General features: G+C 40.0%; 1 protein-coding gene across 1 annotated transcript; it reads left to right on the top strand.

Annotated features, from left to right (window-relative positions):
- Positions 1–10,718: 10,718 nt before the first annotated feature.
- Positions 10,719–24,876, top strand: LOC148075091 (ATP-binding cassette sub-family G member 4-like). Its single transcript, XM_087795179.1, has 15 exons — positions 10,719–10,822; positions 15,736–15,992; positions 17,800–17,917; positions 17,995–18,127; positions 18,254–18,304; positions 19,211–19,356; positions 19,508–19,631; positions 19,694–19,808; positions 19,887–20,029; positions 20,257–20,355; positions 20,417–20,585; positions 20,691–20,791; positions 21,611–21,769; positions 21,838–21,956; positions 23,609–24,876. Exons 1-15 carry the CDS (start codon positions 10,758–10,760, stop codon positions 23,832–23,834), a joined length of 2,025 nt encoding a protein of 674 aa, XP_087651305.1. The 5' UTR covers positions 10,719–10,757; the 3' UTR covers positions 23,835–24,876.
- Positions 24,877–25,644: the final 768 nt, after the last annotated feature.

Genomic DNA, 25,644 nt, shown 5'->3' with positions numbered 1-25,644 from the left:
TATTTAAGTATTGTTGGGTAATATACAAGATGGCGCCGCACGAGCAGCAGCTGGTTACAACAGCTCCCTCTTTCTTCTTACTTTTTATTACACTTTTTCCTTTTTTTTGGCGTCTTTTTAATTTTTTCTTTAGAGTGGTCGGATCTTGTTGCCGTTGTGCACAAAACGAGACCACTTTTACAACTTTTGCATACGGTTTTCTGCTATTTTCGTCACTTTTGGGAACTCCGTCGGCAGACACGCTCAGCGGGTCTATTGTTTACACAAGGGATCAGCTGTTGGGGTTGCGCAACACCGCTTTCTCTCTCAGCGCGGAATGGACGATTCCCGTGGAAATCAAGAGAAAAAGACGCGGATGCAGAGCAGGTCAGATGAAACAAGAGAAGAAGCGTAAGTTCCGTCCCTTTATTCCATCGATCATCATGGGAAATGTACGTTCGATTGTGAATAAAACGGACGAGCTCGCTGCGCTGACCCGGCATCAGAGAGACTTCCGGGAGAGCAGCCTTCTATGTTTCACGGAGACCTGGCTGACGGAGAAGATCCCAGACTCTGTTGTTTCCCTGGAGGGGTTCAAGATGGTGCGTGCGGACCGGGACATGGATGGAAAGAGGAGAGGAGGAGGAGTGGCGGTGTTTATTAATGAGAGATGGAGCGATCCCGCTCATGTCTCCATTAAAGAACAAGTGTGCACTAAGGACATAGAGTTCGTTGCGGTGGGCATCCGCCCGTATTACATCCCGAGGGAGTTCTCACATGTGATTGTGTTCACTGTTTACATTCCTCCCTCTGCGGACGCAGCCGCAGCGAGCGAGAGGCTGAGCGCCTCAGTGTCGGACCTGCAGCTCAAACACCCGAACTCTCTCCTGCTCATTAACGGAGATTTCAACCATGCCTCACTTTCCTCCATTCTTCCCACTTTCACACAATACGTGAAGTGCCACACCCGGGAGGACAAGACTCTGGACCTTTTATATGCAAATGTAAAAGGTGCCTACACCTCCACCGCCCTGCCCCCCCTCGGCCGCTCTGATCACAACCTGATACGTCTGCGACCTGAATACACTCCCATGGTGAGGAGACAGCCTGCACAGAAAAGAACTGTTAAGATGTGGAATGATGAAGCCAAGGAGAGGCTGAGAGACTGCTTTGAGTCTACGGACTGGAGCGTGTTCTCTCATGGTGATGACATCGACACCTTCAATGACCATTCCACAGATTACATAAAGTTCTGTGAGGGCAACGTCACACCGACCCGCAAGGTGCGGTGCTTTGCCAACACCAAGCCATGGGTGACCCCTCAACTTCAAGTTCTGCTGAACAAGAAGAAGAGGGTGTTTGCTTCAGGGAGCAGAGAGGAGCTTAAGGAGGTCCAGCGTGAACTCAAGAAGGCGATCAGGATGGCCAAGGACGAATACAAGGGGAAACTGGAGGAGCAACTGGCGCAGGGCAACACAAGGGATGTGTGGAAAGGCCTGAAGAACATCTCAGGTCATGGCCAGAGTGGAGCCAGAGCCACAGCAGGGGGAGACCAAAGATGGGCCACTGAACTGAACCAGTATTTCAACCGGTTTGATCAGGGCCCCCCTCCCCCCTCCACCTCTGCCCCTCACTCTTCACAAAGCTGTTTTTCCCCTGCTTCAGCCCCCTCCCCCCAACTGTTCTCACCTCCAAGCCACCTTTCTCCACCCCAACAAGCCCTACTGCCTCAGCTGCCCAACCCCCCACAGCCACCTCTCTTTGTTACATCGGAACAGGTGAGGAGAGAATTAAGGCGACTGAAGATCAGGAAAGCTGCTGGACCAGATGGACTCAGCCCCAGACTGCTCAGGGACTGTGCTGATCAACTTTGTGAGTTGGTCACACACATCTTCAACCTGAGCCTCAAACTGGAGAAGGTCCCGGTCCAGTGGAAGACCTCCTGTGTGGTTCCGGTTCCCAAGGCGGTACACGCGAAGGAGCCGAGCCACTTCAGACCAGTCGCCCTGACCTCCCATCTGATGAAGACCTTGGAGAGGCTGGTACTCCGCGAGCTACGCACGACGGTGAGCTCTGCGTTGGATCCGCTGCAGTTCGCCTACAGGCCAAAGATGGGGGTGGATGACGCCGTCATCTACCTGCAGCACCGGGCACTGTCTCATCTGGAAGCCGCCGGTAGCACTGTGAGAGTCATGTTTTTTGACTTCTCAAGTGCTTTCAACACCATCCAGCCGGCGCTGCTAAGGAAGAAGATGGAGGACGCAGGAGTTGGGACACAGCTGGCAGCATGGACGATGGACTACCTCACCAACAGGCCGCAGTATGTGAGGCTGCAGGACTGCAGGTCTGAGGTGACCATCTGCAGCACCGGGGTGCCTCAAGGGACAGTGCTGTCACCTTTCCTTTTTTCCCTCTACACGGCGGACTTTACCTATGACTCCAGCAGCTGTCACCTCCAGAAGTTTTCTGACGACTCGGCCATTGTGGGCTGCGTGTCTGGGGGGGGCGAGCTGGAGTACAGGTCAGTCATCAAGGACTTTGTTGACTGGTGTGAGAGCAACTACCTTTGCTTAAACACCGGTAAGACAAGGGAGATGGTGATTGACTTCAGGAAAAAGTCCCCACCATATCAACCGGTGAGCATCCAGGGTTCGGACATTGAGCTGGTGGACAGCTTCAAATACCTGGGTGTTCACCTCAACAATAAACTGAACTGGTCCACACACATCAACGCCGTGTACAAGAAGGGCCGAAGTCGCCTCCACCTCCTGGGGAGACTGAGGTCCTTCGGTGTGTGCAGACCACTTTTAAGGACCTTTTATGACTCCGTGGTAGCCTCTGCTATCCACTATGCTGTGGTCTGCTGGGGAGCAGGCAGCACGGACCGGGACAGGAAGAGACTCAACAGGCTGGTCACGAGGGCCGGCTCTGTCCTGGGCCGCTCGCTGGACTCGGTGGAGGAGGTGGGAGAGAGGAGGACACTCTCCAGACTCTCCTCCATCAGGGACAACGCTCTCCACCCACTGCACCTGACCGTGGAGGAGCTGGCCAGCTCCTTCAGTGGCAGGCTCAGGCACCCCCAGTGTAGGACGGAGCGTTATAGAAGGTCCTTCATCCCAACTGGTGTCAGGATATTTAACTCTCTACTTTAAATATCCTGATGCTAATCCGTAGCGTGTTTTTCTTCTTGTGTGCTTTTTACTTTATTTTTTTTCCGTTTTTTATTTCTATTTTATTTTATTTTTTATTCTATTTTATTTTGTTAATAGTGTCAATTTCTAATTTTGTAAATAATTTGTATATTTTTAAGATCGTTTTTATTTTATTTTGTATTATCTCTTGTACTATTTCTTTCTCCTTGCACTTTTTTTCTTCCAACTGCGCTGTTGTGAAAGTGTGTTTCCCCTCTGGGGATGAATAAAGCCTTTCTATTCTATTCTATTCTATTTATTTCATTTTGTTGATTATTATTATTATTATCTTAATGTCTCATTTAATGTCCTTACAACCGTCTACTTCATGTTTTGCATCGTGGGTCTGAGAGGACTACAATTTCATCTATGCTTTATGTCTTAATACATGTGTATTTGACAATAAAAATAAGAAATACAATAAATTCAAGTCTATAAAGATAGTTAAAGACAACAAACACCTGAATGTCTTCGCACAGGGTTGTGATGCTGTGTAGCAGCTCTGTGTGTTTGAATACAGATTATTGTGGACACAAGATGGAACTTTTATTACCATCAACCTTACTCAATGGTTAAAATGTATTTAACAATGTTAGTTACTATAAATATAATTTGCAAAAATCAAAATGCTGGACAGCGCCCAGGGTTTGATCCCATGGAGGGGCTTGAACAGCTGATTCAGAGAAGGGTCTGAAGTAGTGTGCGAAGTCTTGTGTATTATGAGATCCTGGCTACTCGTCTGGACACTCAGAACTCAATATGATCACAGAACGATAAAACAGCATTTTTTACATGACGTCACTTATAACGATCTGCCCTCAATTCAGCCTCCCAAGGGTGTGTGCTGAGCCCCCTCCTCTTCACGCCGCTGACCCATGACTGCACTCCATCATCCAGCTCCAACCTCTTCATCAAGTTTGTGGATGACACGACTGTGGTGGGTCTCATCAACAACAGCGATGAGATGGTCTACAGGAGTGAGGTCAACAGGCTGACCACGTGGTGCAAAGACAACAATCTCCACTTGAAAGTGGAGAAGACTAAGGAGATCATGGTGGACTTCAGGAGAGCGCACACCCAGCATCTACCACTAAGCTAACCAAGTTCCTGGGTGTGCACATCTCTGAAGATCTGTCCTGGAGCCACAATACAGCATCACTGGCCAAAGAATCCCACCAGCGCCTGTACTTCCTCCGCAGACTGAGGAGTACAAGAGCTCCACCACCCATGATGCTCATCTTCTACAAAGGCACCATCAAGAGCATCCTGTCAAGCTGCATCACCAGCAAGGCCATCAGGATCACTGGTGACCCCACTCACCCGTCCCACAGCCTCTTCAGCTGCTTCCGTCAGGGTGGAGACTGCGTGGTCTTCAGGCCAGAACCAGCAGGTTAACTCTTCCATAACTCTCACCTCCGCTTGAACTTCCTGTGCCTTAACTTTGTTCTTTGTTGATATTCTGTTTATTAGTTAAAAATGTATTTATTGTTTGGTATTTATTTCATTTTTTTGTTCATTATTATTATTATTATTATTTTTTAATGTCTCATTTAATGTCCATTCAACCGTCTACTTTATGTTTTAGATCGTGGGTCTGAGAGGACTACAATTTCATGTATGCTGTATGTCTTAATACATGTGTATTTGAAAATAAAAATAACTTGAATGCAGTAAATACTGAGACATTCAATCCCCAGAAATCAATCATCTTTCTCTCGCTGCTGTTATTGTAAAAAAGAAGAAAGGAATGTCTTATCTTTACATACTTTTAATTCACATCTTAAGTATCTTACATGTGTGTGAAAAATGGTAATGAAATAACCAGAAGTTAATTGAATCAACTAACATTTTGGGTTTAAATATATGGAAATCTGACTCTTAGAAACATGAAACTTCAAAAGTTAAAAACATGAGCCAGACTGTGTAAAATCAGGTTTATTCATGTGTATATATATAAACATTAATTTGTTTACATGCAAATATACGACAAAAGACACATTTTCATGAATTAAAATCTAGAAAAATAATCTCTCTTCATACTATATTGTCCAATACAATTAAAACATGAAATTAAAATATGTTTCACATTTGAACTGATGTCGTTTCATAAGGTAACATCGAAATATAAATAAGAAGAGTTTGTTCATGTTCATCTTGTTAAAATAGTGAAACTAGTTGAATAATGATGACAAAGAACAAGAAGAGAAAAACGCTGGACAGCGCCCGGGGTTTGATCCCATGGAGGGACTTGAACAGCTGATCACAGAGATTGTGAAGTAGTGTGCGAAGTAACCACTGAGCTAAACCAGCGCGCTTGACCATGACAGCAGTTTTAGTTTTTATACTAGTGTATCATAAGATCGTGGCTCAGGTGAAGATGACACCTGAGCCAAACAGCTAATTTTACTAATATCAATCCCCAGAAATCTCGTGTTCTTCACTGTTTTTTAACGTATTTAAATACAACACTACCACCATCTGGTGAAAAGGTGTACTGCAGTGTTAATAATTGGCTGGATAAGGAAGAAACACCGTCATATTTTTACACGTTTTTGTAGTTTTGAATGTGGACTTTTGAATAAAATGTATAAAGGTAAATATATAAAGGTATATAAGAGACAAAAACGCTGGACAGCGCCCGGGGTTCGATCCCATTGAGGGACTGGGGTATCTTAACAAGATATGAGTTGAGAAGTAACCACTGAGCTAAACCAGCGCAGTGAACTCGCCTGTAATTTTATATCATATACTTGTCGAGCAGAAAGTACTAGATACTCATCTAAACGGTGATCCATATTCAAGAATTGTAAAATATTAATAACTCGACTTTAAGTTCATCTTTTTCTTGACGTCACATTCAGACATAAAATCCTTTAAACCCTGGTTTCACTTTGGCTTAAGTGGAGCAACACTGCCACCGCGTGGTAGAAAAGTTCACACAGAGCTACGAAAACAGACACAATTTCATGAAATAATTATAATCAAGAAAACTTTCTTCCCACATTATAGGATATGTCAACATGAACTGACAGTATTTAAGTGTATTGTCTAATACAATTGAAACATTAAATTAACATAAAATAAATATAACATTTGAGCTCTTCTTTTTTCACAGCGAACGTAGTATTCACAGTTTAATAACGAGAGTTTGATCATGATACTTGTTAAAAATAGTTGACAAAAAAGAAAACGCTGGACAGCGCCCGGGGTTTGATCCCATGGAGGGACTTGAACAGCTGATCACGAAGTGAAATAGTGTATGAAGTAACCACTGAGCTAAACCAGCGCACAAGATCTGAGAGCAGTTTTGTATTTTATACTTGTGTATTATGAGATCCTGGCTACTTGTCTACTCAGAGTTGAATATGATCACAGAACGATAAAACAGCGCATTTTACACGACGTCACTTATAACGCTCTCCGCAAATCTCTTTTTCTTTCTCTGTCTTTCAATGTATTCAAAACCAACACTACCACCAGCTGGTGAAAAGGTGTACTGCAGTTTCAATAATGGCTGCACAAAGACATTTTGGGGGATTATATAATTTCTGTCCTGTTGATTATTACTGTCTGAAAGTGGTTTGGTTTGGAAAACAGTTGGTATTTTCTCTGACGCAACATTAGTCTGTGACTCCTGACACGTCAAGATGCTAACTTTAGTCAATTTACTCCAGAAATAAACCTGTGAACTAGTGAACGAGAGGAATCTAGATCAACTCTGCTGGATCAACTGGATCTTCTGAGCTGGGACTGAAAGACAATGTTAGACACAACAACTCCACACTGTTCAGGACCAGAGGAGATAAATCCTTCCAGGCTGTTGCTTCTAAGCTTTGGAACGATCTTCCTCTCTCTTTGCACTTGATGGATCTACTGACTCCTTTAAGAAACATCTTAAGACGTTTTTATTTGTTCAGGCTTTTCCTTGATTTTCTGGAACTCCTGTTGTGTTATCAGTTTTATCTTGACCTTTAAAGTATATACTTTATTGAGTATTGTTTTGATGGTTAAGCGCTTTGTGACCCTGGTCTAGAAAAGCGCTATACAAATAAAAATGACTTACTTACTTACTTACACTTTTCCGTAGTCACTTTATATTGTATTAAATCTACTTCCACAAATGGTTCCAATTATTTATTTATTTTGTCCTGAAGTGGTTGACAGTCAATCCTTAGAATTCTTTTAAACAAAATAAAAGATGGACTCAGTGTAGCTATTAAATAATAATAATAACGTTCTTCTCATTTTTAACAAGTTTTTGTAGCACTAAAAACAAGATAAATAAATAATGAACAAAGTTGTAAGAAATGAGAATAAAAACGCTGGACAGCGCCCGGGGTTCGATCCCTTGAGGGAATGGGGTTTCAGAAGAACTGGATTCGAGTTTGAGAAGTAACCACTGAGCTAAACCAGCGCGAAATGTCATGTGTCATTTCAGTAAACATATTTGTGGAGCAGAAGATACTGGATACGCATCTAAACGTTGATTCATATACAATAATTTTAAAATATCAATAACGTGGCTTTAAGATAAAAAATCTTTCGATATTGGTTTCAGTTTGACTTTAAGTGAAGCAATACTGCCACCGCGTGGTAGAAAAGTTCATTGCATCCATCAGCGAGGACGTCATCATATAATCACCACAAATTGATCCATTGATAGCTTTTATTAATAAACATCTTCACAATAAATTCATGTATGTATAGATAGTTTAAGAAGACAAATACCTGTACGTCTGAGCACATGACTGAGATGTTGTGAAGCAGCTCTGTGTGTTTAAATACAGAGTAATGTGAACACAAACTGGACTTCATGGAATCCACAACTAAATGTGTATTTAAAAACATTAACTTCTTTAAAGGTAAATTTGCTTCTTTATTAATTGATAAAAAATAGTGATATATAAATACTTCACAACTTATTTCACTCAAAAAAAAAAAAAGACTTCAAATCTTTTTGGGATAAAATAATTAACATGAAAAGTCCTACCTATAATATGGGCCACTTTAGTTAAAATAAACAGTTTCGAGATTAATAATAAAAAATAGATTATTTCATCAAGTTTATTACTTTAATTTTTTTGGGAAAATATATTTTTATTATAGTAACTTTTTTCAACGTAAATGAAGAAACGAAAAAAAAAACTATATATACTTTCATAAAAAACACATGATTCTGTTGAATGTTGAATTGTAAGATTAGGAATGCAAACAAATCAGATACAGACACAACAAAAGGCAAATATATATAAAAAAAAAAGTTGCCATTCAGGTCATATTTAATCTTATTTTCACTCCAAAACTAAATTTAGTTTTTTAACATCACTGCTGATGACGAGGTTGATAATATTTATTGTTATTTTCAAGAATTTTATGACCATTAGAAACAAGTTCATTCCAGTAATAGTTAAAGGTTACATGAGGTTAAGCTTCTTCTTACACTCCCCATATCATTTAATATTAAGTATTCTCGTCACCGTTCCTCACTCGAGTGTTTGTTTCACATGACAGATGAAAAGGTTTGTTCGAAACAAATGTGGAGTCAAAAGAATGAAGGATGATGAATGACTGGCATGTTTCGTTGAACACAAATATAGGTTCGACCACTTGACTCCGAGTAAACCTGTGACAAAGACAGAAGGACAGAGGACTTGAAGGAGGGGGATGTGGGAGGTAGAGGGTGTGGGGGGGCACATACATACATTATATCAACAGAGCTTGTCAGAACAGGTCGAGGTTCACGTTCATTCTCAGAGAAATGTGGCCTGAGTTGACGAGTCGCGGCTTGAGGCTCCAATTGTCACATCGGAAAAGATTCTGCGGAATTCCCGAGTGTCTCCAGGATGTGTCAACTTTACAGAGAGGATATTGCATCACTTCCCCGAGGGAGTCTAATTGATGCTCCTGCCAAACCCAGCAAAGTTTGAAAGAGTTTAAAAAGGATTTTTTTAAGTTCTCGGATGAAACGTTTCCTTATTCCCATTACAAAACCTGATGCTTCTTCTATCATAACATCTCACTATATCTCCCCCTGCAGAGGTGAGCAGCTCATATAAACCAATCTCCAATCTTCAATGAACATCAGGTCAATCCTAAATAATATTCTCTGCAGGTCTGCCCCATGGATCCCATCTATTTGACAGAGTGAATCACTATGGAAGAGTCGGGTTACTGAAGAAAACATGTGTCTTTTCTCTTGTTTTTTTTTGTGGTTGCACCTTCTCTATGTGACCATTAGTGATGACATCATAAATATTTATACAAAGTTCAGCCATTTATACAATAAGAAATATCAGTCAACAAGTACAAATGTAATTCACATATGATATTTATGTACGATACTTACATATGAAACTTACGTAGGATACTTACATACGATACTTACCTGGGATACTTACGTAGGATACTTACCTGGGATACTTACGTAGGATACTTACCTGGGATACTTACGTAGGATACTTACGTAGGATACTTACCTGGGATACTTAGGTACGATACTTACGTACGGTACTCACGTACGGTACTCACGTACGGTACTCACGTACGGTACTCACGTACGGTACTCACGTACGGTACTCACGTACGGTACTCACGTACGGTACTCACGTACGGTACTCACGTACGGTACTCACGTACGATACTCATGTACGGTACTCACGTACGATGCTCACGTACGGTGCTCACGTACGGTGCTTACGTACGATGCTTATGTACGTTACTTACATACGATACTGACGTGCGATACTTACGTGCGATACTTACGTGCGATACTTACGTGCGATACTTACGTGCGATACTTACGTGCGATACTTACGTGCGATACTTACGTGCGATACTTACGTGCGATACTTACGTGCGATACTTACGTGCGATACTTACGTGCGATACTTACGTGCGATACTTACGTGCGATACTTACGTGCGATACTTACGTGCGATACTTACGTGCGATACTTACGTGCGATACTTACGTGCGATACTTACGTGCGATACTTACGTGCGATACTTACGTGCGATACTTACTTGCGATACTTACGTGCGATACTTACGTGCGATACTTACGTGCGATATTTACGTGCGATACTTACGTGCGGTACTTACGTGCGATACTTACGTGCGATACTTACGTGCGATACTTACGTGCGATGCTTACGTGCGATGCTTACTTACGATGCTTACGTACGATGCTTACGTACGATGCTTACGTACGATGCTTACGTACGATACTTACGTACGATACTTACGTACGATACTGTACTCACATTTCAGTCTTCACTTAGTAATCGATCAAATGTCCTTCTCCATGTTCATAGGTTTTTGCAGCTTTTGCTTTCGATTTATTTTACGTGTAAAATGTGTCTTAAATAATCACAACCGTCGTCTTAAAGTAATGAAGCTTCTTTTCAACCAAACACCTTCCTAGAAAGTCAAGGAGTCATGTGATCCACGACTCCCCACAGAGCCCCGCCTCCTTCATTCATCCTTCATCCTCCTCCCCTCTCTCTCTCCTGGTCCTCCCTCCCGGCTCCTGCGTTGTGTAGAGATGGTGTAGATGCGGCAGACGGGAAGATAAGACGCACAACCCTGAATGCAGCAGCTGGGCAGGATACCGACACACACACACACACAACGGAGGACCGAGCAAACACACTCGTAAGATCTCTTTCGACTCTGAATTGCTGGTTCTGTCTCAATGTGTCTCCATTTGTAATGATCCACTGCTGGAGTATAATTATCATCATGTTGGCAAGTTTTCAAAGATGTAAAATAGGCCAAAAAAGAAAAGTAATTTTGATCTACATTGATATCTATGAAACACTAATCTTAATATATAGACTCAAGTATATGTTATTCTACTGGTAAATATGGTTCTTTGTCATTAAATTCCAGATTGATGATGCATGATGGTGATGGTAGTTCTGATGTCAACAGTGGGTTATTTTTATTAACCAGATTTTTGTGAGCAGACTGTGTTATCGGCTGTAACTCTTCTCTGCTCAAAACGTGTCATTTTGTTCCCTCACCAACATGTCGCCTCAAGTCAAAGTGTTGTTATACTGTTTTTATCAAGGCTGAACATCTCCTAATCGTGACTCATAATCAATCATTTGTCTTCATACTGTTTATTATTACTATTTATTTTTACTTTTTCAAACTTAATCGGTATCATAACCTCAATCATGTCCTTTTCTTTTTTTTGTGGTGACATTTATACAAGTGTCAATTTAATTTAATACACAATAATCAACAAAAATAATAGATTATATTCAAAGCGCCCTTTAAAACTGTGATGGTCGCTTAAGCATACCAAAGAAAACCTTAAACTTACATTTACCACAGTGAGTAAAACGTCCATTAGATGGCGCCAAAGTCCCAAGAGGCTTCTCTCAACAATATGTGCAAAGTTCACAGAGTCCATTCTCACAAAAGAAAGTCCTATGAACACAAAATCGGGAAGATCCAGTCTAAGGTGGCAGCCAGATGCACAATCCACTGGTGCGTAAGATCAGTGTTTACTTACGTATGATACTTACGTACGATACTTACGTACGATACTTACGTACGATACTTACGTACGATACTTACGTACGATACTTACGTACGATACTTACGTACGATACTTACGTACGATACTTACGTACGATACTTACGTACGATACTTACGTACGATACTTACGTACGATACTTACGTACGATACTTACGTACGATACTTACGTACGATACTTACGTACGATTCTTACGTACGATACTTACGTACGATACTTACCTACGATACTTACCTACGATACTTACCTACGATACTTACCTACGATACTTACCTACGATACTTACCTACGATACTTACCTACGATACTTACCTACGATACTTACCTACGATACTTACCTACGATACTTACCTACGATACTTACGTACGATACTTACGTACGATACTTACGTACGATACTTACGTACGATACTTACGTACGATACTTACGTACGATACTTACGTACGATACTTACGTACGATACTTACATATGATACTTACGTACGATACTTACCTACGATACTTACCTACGATACTTACCTACGATACTTACCTACGATACTTACCTACGATACTTACCTACGATACTTACCTACGATACTTACCTACGATACTTACCTACGATACTTACCTACGATACTTACGTACGATACTTACGTACGATACTTACGTACGATACTTACGTACGATACTTACGTACGATACTTACGTACGATACTTACGTTCGATACTTACGTACGATACTTACGTACGATACTTACGTACGATACTTACGTACGATACTTACGTACGATACTTACGTACGATACTTACGTACGATACTTACGCACGGTAGTTACGTACGATACTTACGTACGATTTTTACGTATGATACTTAAGTATGATACTTGCGTGCAATACTTACATACAATACTTACGTACAATTCTTATGTACAATACTTACGTACGATACTTATGCTGCAATTCTCTCCTCAACACTTGTATAGTGTGGTTGCCTAAAATATATATTAATACTATTTAAAAAGTATTTTCCATAAATTATAATTTAAATGTAATCAAAAACAAAGATGGAAGTGCGGTGGATAAATTAATATTATATATTCATATGAAAATGGCTGCTAAACCCAGACAAATCTTCAAACATAGATTAATCTTAACAGGTCGTCATCAATGCAATTATTTTGAATTTAAGGAAGACAGTGAAGACTGGGGACCAGCTTCAGTTCATGAGTTAAATGTGCTGCTGAAGAGCCGACAAAGAGTTTGAGTCTTTCCTCCTCATTTAATCCTCCTCAATGAATTAGCTAAGTCATGGGAGACCAGCGCTGTTAATCTATTTCCCTTGGTATGGACCGAACATTCTTAGATCATCACGTTATGTAAGTTCAGCCTCACTCACTGTGTTCTCTTCAGCGCAAACCTTCCATCTAACACCTTCCATTCCATCTTACTAGCTACAACTAACTATTTATGCAGCTGCGATTATAATTGTTCCCAATCATGTTTCAGAAATATCCCGTAAAATATATCCAACAATGTGTGAGATTGGGTCTGGTTTGAGTCTTGTTCAGCCAATTAAATTTGGACTTGAGGGTCATTTGATATGTCAAGAAAAGTCCTGCCATAAGAAGGACCACAGGGATGGATTGTCAAAGATGTTTTAGCTGCTGATATCTGAGGGTCTTAAAAAAAGAAAGTTGAATGGTAATCCTTTGTGGAAAGATAAAAAAAGAGCAGTTGTATGGAAAAAATCCGTCAAATCCCTAAGGCCTGGAGGATTTTTCTTTGAAAGTTCCAGTAGAAATGTCTAAGAAACTCACATATTTCAGTATTTATTTGCCAAGGCTGTGCAACAAAGTCAAGGGTGCCAGTATATATATATTTTTAGCTTTAAAAAATGATTTTGTTTTGTTTATTTTCTTCTGGGCAAAAAATAAATTTAACTCAAGGCCCTTTTTTGTCACATGAGGGTTGTCTCGAAATCAAAGTTTAATTTTCACGTTGATATTGTGACCTATATCAACATGAACATGTTGATCTTTATGATAAGAGTAACACTGATGGTGAAGAAATTGGGAGTGAGAAAGTGGGAGTGTTTGATAAAGGAGGAAAAAACAAGCAGATTATTGACCTCGAATGAAAAGAGAATAATCATACTTCCTGTTAGAGGCAGGTAAGTAAAAGGAAATACACATCTTGTTTGGCTCGTCATCTTGAATGCTTGAAGATTTCGGCCCCTTGTTTGACTTAGAATAATATACAGCTAGTCAACCAAGTATTTGGTTAAGGTAAAAGAAGAGAATAATTATATTTGTATGATGTATTTTTATAAAGAAGTAGGAAAGTTAAAATCTCATCAGTTCTCACAGGAGATCTTGGTTAAAACGTACATAAAGGGAGTTGCGGTTAGAAAAGGTTTAGATTTTTATATTATGTTATATCAACTAAATTAAAGTAATCTTGGAGCCACAAGTGCAGTTCTACATTGCTTAAATCAGCTGCAATCTTTCTAAATGAACTCAGTTGTAACAGCAATTCCCTCTTGAGCAGTGTAAAGGTCAACAACTGTCCCCCAAAAACAGGATTCATAAGGTTAAGCGCACTGCCATGGAATATAAAGCAGTCGACGAGAACATGCTGAATGCGAAAACCTTTCCGAGCCATTTGAGAAAAGTATTCAAAAATAATCTACAATCTTCTACAAAAAAAAAAGATCACAAGTATTTTTTTTACCATACAATGTGCAGTCCAAACAAAATTTCCAATGAATTAATTAAAGTTTAATTGAAGATAAACTTCATCAACATGAATTAAAATGTGTTTTACAGAAATATGTAGTACCAAAAAGCGATACATTTAATTTGGGATTTTCTGTTATCGTTAGTCATTAATTTAATTATTTTGTGATTATCAGATGAGATTAAAAATCTGGACCAAACTTTACTTCCTGTGTATGAAGTGATTTCCTCTAAAAGCATGATGTCGGTACACAGATTGTGATAGAAAACGAGGTGCCATATATGCGGTTGAATATACATATACACACACACATATGCCGACAGACCCGTCAGTAAGATCATTTCAGTTCAACTTCAGGTATGACCAGGACACCAGGGATTGTCCCAGGACTTGGAAGGCTTCATGGTGCTGTGTGGGCTTCTGACAAGTCTCTAATGGTTTCTAATCCGACTTTATATCTGTGCCATCATATCTCGGCGTACCTGCCCAACTGTAGATAAGCTGAAGGCTCATGATCGTGGGTCAACGAGTTCTCTTCTCCTCTCTTGGCTCTCGAAACCATTTACAGTCCAGTTCAGGCCAAGAAGACTCGTGACACGGTACCGTACGTAACAATGGTACCATCGCACCAGCCCCTTTGTAACAGCCATGAAATCCGCAAGTGACGTCTGGAAGTTTTTTTTCTCCAGGCATCTCTCTCATGTCCGTCAGTGAGATGCTACCGATTCGTCAATTCCCATACGTACACTTTGAACTCTACGTGAGTTTGCAGTTTTTTTTTCCCAAGAAGGTTTTCTTAGACCCCTCCTGCTTCCAACAGATCAAGGCTGGAAAGAAAAGTTGATTTTAATCCTCTTGGGGGATTAAGAGACCATGAGAGATTACAAGAGACCCCTGTCACAAAAAAAAGACAAATTACTGCACCACCAAGGTTTTGTGAACCATATGTACGGGTCTAGAAGTAGATTACACATATCTTCATTCCAGCCATCAGTGATCACAGAGATCTGTTGGATCCTTAAACCCCCATCAGAACAAAACTACACATACTGTACTGTTACACATTTTTACAATGAGTTTTCAGTTTTATTCCTTGTTTTATTCAACTCCTTAAATTCTGAAGAATTGTTATCACGCTCCTCCTCTTTCTCTAAAGTCTAAAAATGAAAGGTTCATTAAATACTGTTATTCTTTTTGATTGACAATTTGATCCTTAGGCGTCCTAGGAAGTAGTTAAGAACTCTCTCTTGTTTGTTTAATGGTGTGTATAAAGTGAAAAAAATACTGTATTTATTCGTAGACCAAGAGCAGGAATGGACAACAAGGCGCTAGAGCTGGATTCCGTGAGCATCCCCATGGAGGAGGCGGTGGCTTGCAATGGAGGAGGCCAGCAGCTTCACCATCAAGACTCATCTATGTTGACCAATTTGAAGAAAGTGGAGAACCAAATCACGGAGGCGCAGCGTTTCTCCCATTTGCCGAAACGCTCTGCAGTGGACCTCGAGTTTAACGACCTGTCTTACACCATCCAGGAGGGACCGTGCTGCAGGAGACGAGGTAACACTGTCGTTGTGTAGAAGCAGATCCTTAGTGGTTGATGGTTCAGACACACATTTCCAACTTTTTTAGGCAAGATAAGTTCACATTTTCATTCTTTTTTCAAAGAACTGATAGACTTATATGTTTGTTAATACCTCAGAGAACTTGTTATTTCACGTTAGAACCGGATGGTTGGCTAAAAATCAAAGTACAAACCCAAATTCTGATCAAGTTAGGAATTTGTATAAAATGTAAATAAAAACAAAATGCAATAATTTGAAAATCTTCTTCATTTTTTATTGAATCGAATGGACTCCAAAGGTAGTATTGACTCATTTTAAATTGGATTCTTGCGCACAAACCAATTAAGCCGGGACGGCCACCTTTCCATCTGAAAACTCAAGTGTTTGAGAACTTGAATCATTGAACACCTGTAGTTGGAATTCTATTCCATTCCTGCTTCCATTCACAGTTCCGTGTCTTTCATGCTTCATAATGTACAACACATATTCAATGTGTGACAGGTATAGATGGCAGGCAGGCCAGTCCAGTACCCACACTCTTTTGTACGTTGAATCATGTGCAGAATGCAGCTTGGCATTGGCTTGTTGAAATAAGCAGGGACGTCTCTAAGAAAAGAGATTTGCTAAGAGAGCAGCATGTGTTGCTCCAGAACCTGGATGTACCTTTCAGCCTCGATGGCACTGCCAGAGATGTGTAAGCCGCCCCTTCCAATGGTCACGGCATGAGAAAGCCCTGTGCCCACGCAATCATCCTTTGGTCTTAGGGACCTCTAGAAGCAACTGGGGAAGTTGATGAATGCGCAAAAAAACACACACAGAATCCTGGCTTTTGAACTTCGCGCTGGTAAAAATCTGGATGGTCTTTGTTCTCTATTGCCGTGAGCCATCCATGAATTAAAAAAAACAAAAACATTTTGAAACGTGTACCAATAAGGTCCGAGCATACCTTTCTACCTTCAATCTGTCAATATCGGGTGAGTCAGGGCCCAGAGAAGGCATCAAAGTTTCTGGATGTTATTGAAGCTTGCTTTTGCTTCTCATGGTATAGTTTTAACTTGAACCGTGTTAACTGATTGTCATGGCCCTACTTAGTAATGTAGCAATGCAGTGCCATTTGAGGGATCAAGCATTTAATGTTCGTTTTTCGCCTTCTTGACTTTTTGAGAAATTTCTCAAGATTATCCCGATCGTTTGTTTATATTATGGACTGTGGATAAATTCTTTGCAATTTCAGAAATGTTCTTGAAATCCTTAGCAGTGCTCTGCTTGAATCCAATCAGAACACCTGTTTTCCAATCAACCTGTTTACCTGTGGAATGTTCCAAACAGGTGTTCCTTGAGTATTCATCAACTTTCCCTGTCTTTTGTTGCCCCAAAACCAGCAAATATTTGCACAAAGACAATAGAGTTTTTCAGTTTAAACATTAGGTCTTTGTGTTGTTTGCAATTGTATATGGATTAAAGAGGATTTAAATATCATTCTATTCCATTTTCTAAGTACAAATAACACAATTTCCCAACTTAATTGGAATGGATTGGTTTGGAGATGAATGTTTATGTTGATATGGTGGCATATATATCGATGCCATTGTTTAAGATAATATAAGGACAACTGTAGACAGTAACAGAAAAACTGATGGACATTGCTGGTAAAATGTCCATCAGTTTTAGAGAGAATAGTTGCAAGAATCATTTCTTCTTTGGTTGTTCCAAATAAAAGACTCAAACACATCCACCAGCTGATAAAAGAGGAATGTAGAAACTTTCATATAGTTTCATGTTGTCCCCTATTCTCTCTCTAGGCTACAAAGCCTTGCTCAAGTGTCTTTCCGGGAGATTCTGCAGTCGAGAGCTGATAGGGATCATGGGGCCCTCGGGTGCTGGCAAGTCCACCTTGATGAACATTTTAGCAGGATACAGGTAAACTCCTGTCAGTAGATTTTTGACAAGAGTGAGTTTATCTTTGAGTCGCGGCAGTGTGTGAATCTCTTCTGCAGGGAAACGGGGATGAAGGGTGAGATCCTGGTGAATGGGAAACCCAGAGACCTGAGGACATTCAGGAAGATGTCTTGTTACATTATGCAGCAGGACATGTTGCTCCCGCACCTCACAGCTAGAGAGGCCATGATGGTGAGTTTGAACCAACTGATCTTTAAATCTCACCTGGTACTGGCCTGACTTCTTAAAAACCAATGAATATATGTTTATTTCAAAGAATTGACACTATTTGATGTTGCATTAAATTGTGTTTTACAGGTTTCGGCCAATCTGAAGCTGGATGAAAGTGCAGATGTGAAGAAAGAACTTGTGAGAATTATATTTTAATGGCATGTAATAGTACAGTATAACCATAATATATTAAACTGTTTGCTAAATTAAAGGTAAGAGGGGACCAAATTTCCATCACACCCCAATTGTTAATCAATAAAAAACTGAATAAAACATGTTGGTCACCGTAGGATTTACTAATTTCACTAATTTTCTACTCACCCTCATATCGACTAAGGGTTGGGATAATTTCAGAATAATCAGTTTTTGTTATAGGCAAAAATGTATGTACATGCTAATGTAGCAGCTGGCGCTTAGTAGTCTTTGTCTCTATCCAAAAATACACTTTTAAATAGATAAAGATAAAGATTCTAAATACCTTCAGACTGCTGATCTGTAATCTCCATTTTGTATTCATGCCTCAACAAGAGGAATTGTTCAGATAAAAAATGTGTATAAGTTTATATTTGAAGATTGTTTGTCGCAGAAGCTTAAAGGCCAACATGCTACACAAACACATGGCATATAGCTGTAGCTCAAAGTAGATAAACATTTTTGCCTATGACTCCAAAAAGGAACAAATTACTCTGAAAATAAACCCAACCCTCAGTGGACACTTGAATCTTTGGTGAACAATCACTTAAACTTCCATTTCTATTTGCTCTTCTCCCTTCTGGCTGCCTCGAGGGAACGTCCTCACAACACTATGGAGATGTGGTTTAAGGGAACCATACAGAACTCTGAAACATCTCTCAGCCCACCTTTTTACTTTTTACTTTACTTTTTACTTTTTACTGAACCCACTTGGCTTATAGTTCACAGGAAGACCAAGCATTTTTTTGTTGCCATTACTTTTGTGTGTTTGCTTTCTGCTGCTATATTAAAGTTGTGCGATTGTAGGAGACATTTTTCTAATCTTGAACTCCTCTTTTGTTCTCTGAACAGGTGAATGAGATCTTGGTTGCTTTGGGTCTCCTGGACTGTGCTCATACGCGCACCGTCTCTCTCTCTGGTGGTCAATGTAAACGCCTCGCCATCGCCCTAGAGCTGGTCAACAATCCGCCGGTCATGTTTTTTGACGAGCCGACCAGGTGACTTCATATCAAGTCCCCTTTTGCAATTCTTAAAGTGTATTATAAAAGCTGAAAAGTCCTCACTCAGATCCGCTTCATGTTCTTCGCATCTTAGATTTCTCATTTTTCAGAATCAAAAGACTGACCTAATGTATTCTCTCGTCTTCAGCGGGCTGGACAGTGCATCCTGCTACCAAGTGGTCTCGCTAATGCGTTCCCTGGCACTGGGAGGACGAACCATCATCTGCACTATCCACCAACCCAGTGCCAAACTTTTTGAGATGTTCGATAAGGTGCTTCATTCTTGAGTCGTCCACTGGAATTCAGGTTGATTTGTTTGTTGTTTTCTTCTCAGCTGTACATTCTCAGTCAGGGCCAGTGTATCTACAAAGGTGCTGTTCCCTACCTCATCCCGTATCTGAAGACCGTAGGACTGTATTGTCCCACCTACCACAATCCTGCAGACTTCAGTACGTGCTTTACTAGTAACAAGTTGTCCACCAGCGTATAGCTTAATAAATGTTTTTTGTTTTTCTGCTGAAAACTAGTCATTGAAGTAGCGTCGGGGGAGTACGGAGACTTCAATCCTGTGTTGTTCGAGGCGGTTCAAGGTGGTTTGTGTGCACTGGAGGAAAAGAAGAACCTCTGTGATACCAACGGTTCCTCAGTCTGCACAACAAAGTGTTCAAGGGTAAGCTTTTGTAGAGGTGCTTAGAGGTGCTCTTGAACTGTCTCAGTGCCCAAATATATAATATCCACAGTGACAAACGTTGTAGTAAGGATGGATTCTGCCTTTATATACATATTTACTGTCAGTAAATAAGGTTCAACATGTGAACTGTGAATGATAGTGGAAGATAGGAGAGAACATCTTTCTCTTGAAGATCTTAACAATGTACACAACTTGTGTTTCACCAGGACTATGGACACATAGAAAGACACACTTTTGCCACCAGCACACTAACCCAGTTCTGCATTCTCTTCAGAAGAACCTTCATAACCATCTGTCGTGATCAGGTGAGTCATCGAATGATTGTCAATCAAATTGTGTGAATAAACGCATCAACTCTGGTGTCAGGTGCTGACTCACCTCAGGCTGATGTCCCACATCGCCATAGGTGTGTTGATCGGCTTGCTCTATTTAAACATCGGAAACGATGCCAGCAAAGTCTTTAACAACACTGGATTTCTCTTTTTCTCCATGCTGTTCCTCATGTTTGGCGCACTCATGCCTACTGTGTTGACCTGTGAGTACAAGGGGACAACCTTGTCAGTTTGTCCGATCATCTGGTTGGTAACAGAAGAATAATGAAGCATGAATAACGGGATGTTTTTTTTTCCTCAACATTCAGTTCCCCTCGAGATGTCGGTGTTCCTGAGGGAGCATCTAAACTACTGGTACAGCCTGAAGGCTTACTATCTAGCAAAGACCATGGCTGACATCCCATTTCAGGTCAGTTGACCAAAATGAACACTAGCACCCTCTACTGGGAAAACTGATTGATTACAGGTTATCTTTCTGGTGAATCCATTATCCTACCTTAACTTAAGTCATCACCTTTATTTTTGATTAAACTGTCCTCACAAACCAGCCCTAGAATGGCTCCCATCCGTATGGATGATTGCATCCTTGACTTCCATATTGTTCATGGTTCTCAATGCTTACACACTTTAAGGTACGCCCAAAGAAATACATTTGGGGGTATAAGGTCTGAGATGTGAGGTGCCTATGTAAAATCAGTCATAAGAATAATCATCAAAGTTTTCTTGCAGATAATCTCGGTAGAATTGTATTCTTTTATTATGTACTGCCGACACAAAAATTCCGATGTTGTGTTCACAACACTGGCAATACATGTTTCTGATGAGGGTTTAATTAATTTCACTGGAACCAGAACCTACCCTTTAGCGATGGGTAAAGGGTATCACTATTGAAGGGGATTGAGAAGCTTGATAATCCTCCTCTTGCTTGTAGTCACAGTCACAACAGATTCCTGAATGAAAGTTTTTGTGCTGCGCCTGAAAAAATGCTAAAAAGAAAATGGAGAACATCTGAAACATCTGCTGTAGAATTAAAAGTCCAAAGACGCTTGTCTTTTGGTATGATGATTTAAACACAAATAGACCAGTTATGTATAAGTTACATTCAATTATTCAAATAAATTCAGAAGTAAGACCTATTGAAAACTAGGGCTTTTTTCTTCAGCCTGTATTAGAACTTGAAATACAACCATGATTTAAACTAAAATGATTCTCTCTTTCGTTCATTCAGGTGATCTGTCCCATCATGTACTGCAGCATTGTGTACTGGATGACCGAGCAGCCGCCTGAAGCCAGTCGCTACCTTCTCTTCATCGCGTTGTCCATCAGCACCGCTCTGGTGGCCCAGTCTCTCGGCCTGTTGGTCGGCGCCGCATCCAGTTCACTTCAGGTACTGAACACAACACTTTGACTTCACCATCACACCGAGGTAACCATCTGTCGTGTCTACCTACACAGGTGGCCACTTTTATCGGACCCGTCACGGCCATCCCGGTTCTGCTCTTCTCTGGATTCTTTGTGAACTTTGACACCATTCCTAAATACCTGCAGTGGAGCTCCTATTTGTCTTACGTCAGGTGTGGCCCCTTAAACCTTCTGCAGATACTTCTCTATATATACAGTGGAGGCCGAAACTATTCACACCCTCTGCAAATTTTAACTAAAAAATACATGTCAATTTAACTATACTTGACGGCCTAGAAACTGTGGAACGTTGTTGAGCTTCTATTAGAAAAAAGCTGCCTATGCAGAAAAGTGACGCCAAATGTCACAAAGTGAAACTACATTTTCATCTGCTTTTCGAGTCAGTCATTATTTATGGGTGAATGGGCCACAGGCCAGTCAAAATAGCTTGAAGGGCTGGATCTGGCCGGCGGACCTGATCCATATTCACCCTCCTTGTTCTAGATGAAATATGCAAGATTTATTCCCACAAACACTCTTTGTACCTGCTGTCCGAGTAAAGCGGTCATTCAGCTCTTCTTGCTTTTGAGACAATTATCCGGAAGCTCTAAAAGCTAAAGTGCTCCATTTTTAAGCTGCCCTCCTAAAATAGAGCATCATAATTGGTCCGCAGTCCATATCTATGCCAGAAGCCTCTTACCTTGTCATCGTATTTCTTCTCATATGCATTTAGGGTGAGCCTGTGTGGTCGGGAGCTGGACGACTGACTAGTCAATGATGAGTGATTGATCCTCCACTTTAGGACAAGTTTGACACATTTACATGTATTATTATTATTTATAATATATTACCTAATTATATAAATATTGATATACATAGATAAAAAAGTCAATAATGCAGGGAGAGTAAAGAACTGTGTGCGTCATGTTCTTTCATTTACTCAAGTCTAACTTCCTGGTTTTATTTTGAAGCCCTGTCTATTTCTTTCATGTCGACTTCCTCTCTTTTTCTTGACCTGATTTCCCTGATCTGTGTCATATCGTCTTCATCTCACCTGCTTCTCGTTCCCTTCGACTTTGTACATTATATTGCATTACGTCTGTCTGTGTCGTGACGTTGAGGAATTTTTAGTCATTTTGAGTTCCTGTAACTTTTGCCTATTGTTCCTTTTCTTTTTTTGCGTCTGCATTTGCGTTCTGTCTGGACAGAACGTTGCGACCATTGTGATCAAAAATGCACAATAAAACCAGGAATAGAGACAATTATTTATTTATTTTTAATTCAAACACAATACATAAATAAAGAAAAAATGTACAGTATTTACAAAAAGTAGACGATAAATAAAATAAAAAAAACAGTTATACTTATAAGTCAATTACAATGAATGGCTTTTAATGCAAATTATATATTTCAATTAAGAAACTATTTATTTAGTTGTTTTCTTGTTTGTTTTTAAGGGCTTTGGAAAATAAAATAATCTTGTTATGAAATCTAGAATTCACTTCTCTATATTTGCACTTGTAAGAATAATATTGTCTGAGAAGTAAAACGAAAAGCAAAAAAAAGTTGAAGCCAGTCATTTATATCCCTCCATAGTGCTGCAGAGAAATTACATTAAAAATAGATTAACTGTATTTTTACTATCTTCACCAAACACAAACTGATCACACAATCCTAAAAAGTTGAGATATAAATTAATTTAGGGGGGTACAGACCATTGAACATTTTCCAGAAAGTGTGACATGAAGGAATGGCAGTAGGAAGAAATATTCGAAACAACGTTTCTCTTGGGAATGTTGAGCAAGTTTTGACCCTTTCTCTGCAGGTACAGCTTCGAGGGAGTGATCTTGTCGATCTACGGGATGAACCGTTCCGAGCTGGAGTGTCCAGTGAAGGCGTGCAGGTTCCAACAGCCTGAGGAGGTCCTGCAGTTACTGGACGTAGAGGACGCGAAGCTCTACATGGATTTCATAGTCCTGGGTATTTTCTTCATCGTCCTTCGACTGGCAACCTATCTTGTCCTTCGTTACAGGGTCAAGTCTGAGCGATAGTTGTCCACCAAGTTCTCAGAACTTAAGAAGAGCGTTGTCGCATATACCCATGGATGTTTGTTTGCCTCTCAGAAGGTCCTCCACTTCACTTTACGGAATGCTGCTAAACGTCTCAACCAACATCAGAAGCAGTCAATAATGGACGGTGCAACGAATCAGTCTTCATAAACCAGTTTTACCTCACTCATACAGGAGCATCTGTGAGGAGCTCTGAGAGGAGCGCCCGTGAAGTCCCATCTGAAAGTCTGGGACAGTGTAGGATGTACAGGAGGACCAGAAGAAACTTTTTGGAAAGAACTTTTTTTTACCACTTGTAGCAGAGATTTCTCCAAACCTGGGGTTGATAGTAGCAAATGACTGCATAGTTTATCAGTTTTTAATTTCAGTTCCTGTCAATTATTGTTTAATTTTTTTCTCCAAACTTGATCTTTTCACCGCCTCAATCAAAATAAAAAATCCAGATGAATCTTTGATTCTCTTAAAATGTGTATACTGTACTGACACCTTCTGGCCTAAACTGTTTACTACCACAGAAATGCTTACATTCACTTGTTTTTCTCTCTTAGTTCTGTTTAAATATTCTACAAACGTAATGTTACTTAATATAATGTATACTTATTACAGAGCCCTAGACATGACCTTGTTAAAGAAAATATGGCCACAAAATACCATTTCAAGACCACAAAATACCAATTCATGGCCAGGAAATACCAATTCATGACCAATAAATACCAATTCATGGCCAATAAATACCAGTTCATGGCCAAGAAATACCAATTCATAGCCAGGAAATACCAGTTAATGGTCAGGAAATACCAGTTCATGGCCAGGAAATACCAGTTCATGGCCAGGAAATACCAGTTAATGGTCAGGAAATACCAGTTCATGGCCAGGAAACACCAATTCATGGCTAGGAAATACCAATTCATGGCCAGGAAACACCAATTCATGGCCAGGAAACACCAATTCAAGGCCAGGAAATACCAATTCATGGCCAGGAAATACCAATTCATAGCCCAAAATACCCGTCTGAACGGCAATTGATAATCTAAAGAATTTGAACAAATTCATAGCCACAAATTGATTTTTTATATTCCACTATCAAGTGGAAAAAATGCACCTGTTTTTATTTTCTTAGCTCAAAAATGGGGACCTACTCATTGTTAGGATTCTGGTCATAGGGTTATTGCTAATCGTTGTGTATTGAATTTACATTTCTTTGTATTCATCAAATCAATTACAAATGACAATGTTCATGTTTATTATTATTTATCTCAATCTTAGTTTCTGTCCTGATTTAATCTGAACTATTATTTCTCACCTCAAAATCACACAGCCTTGGTGCTATCTGAAGTTTCATGTTACACCTCATCATTTTTCATTAAAAAGGTAAATTTGTATAATTTCAGATTGCTAACTAAAATAGATTTTATTTTCTATTGCAACATATTTAATTTGAAGTGCATTTTTTATTTGTTTTTATTAATCATTTGTTGTGTTGAGCAGCTTTATGGTGTATCTGATAATCTGATTAAAGATGATTTGACTAATTCTAAAAAGAGAAATCATTATTTTGTGATCCTGTAAATATGTCATAAATATGTAACATGCGACTCCACTAGATGGCACTCTCTGCCCTATTATGTCTTGGAACCAATATCATTTTTAAGCTAAGAACTTCATCAACACATCGCTGCTGGTTTGATGCCTTTTTGTCTCGTAAAATAGGTCCAAAACCACATTGGTTCATTTAGTGCTCAAATATATGTGAAAGTTTCTACTTATTGATGTCTTTTTTCAAGAGATATCG

Source organism: Callionymus lyra, chromosome 7 (genome assembly GCF_982586985.1).
Source record: "Callionymus lyra chromosome 7, fCalLyr1.hap1.1, whole genome shotgun sequence".
NCBI lineage: Eukaryota > Metazoa > Chordata > Actinopteri > Syngnathiformes > Callionymidae > Callionymus > Callionymus lyra.
Note: the sequence above shows the minus strand (reverse complement) of the source record. Positions and strands in the feature narration are given on the sequence as shown.

Excerpts from the sequence above, each read along its gene's own strand:
- LOC148075091 (XM_087795179.1), top strand. The coding sequence starts at position 10,758 with ATGCAGCAGCTGGGCAGGATACCGACACACACACACACACAACGGAGG. Across the intron at positions 20,586-20,690 it reads CATGCCTACTGTGTTGACCT|TTCCCCTCGAGATGTCGGTG; the intron begins GTGAGTACAAGG and ends CTCAACATTCAG. Across the intron at positions 21,770-21,837 it reads CCGCATCCAGTTCACTTCAG|GTGGCCACTTTTATCGGACC; the intron begins GTACTGAACACA and ends CTACCTACACAG.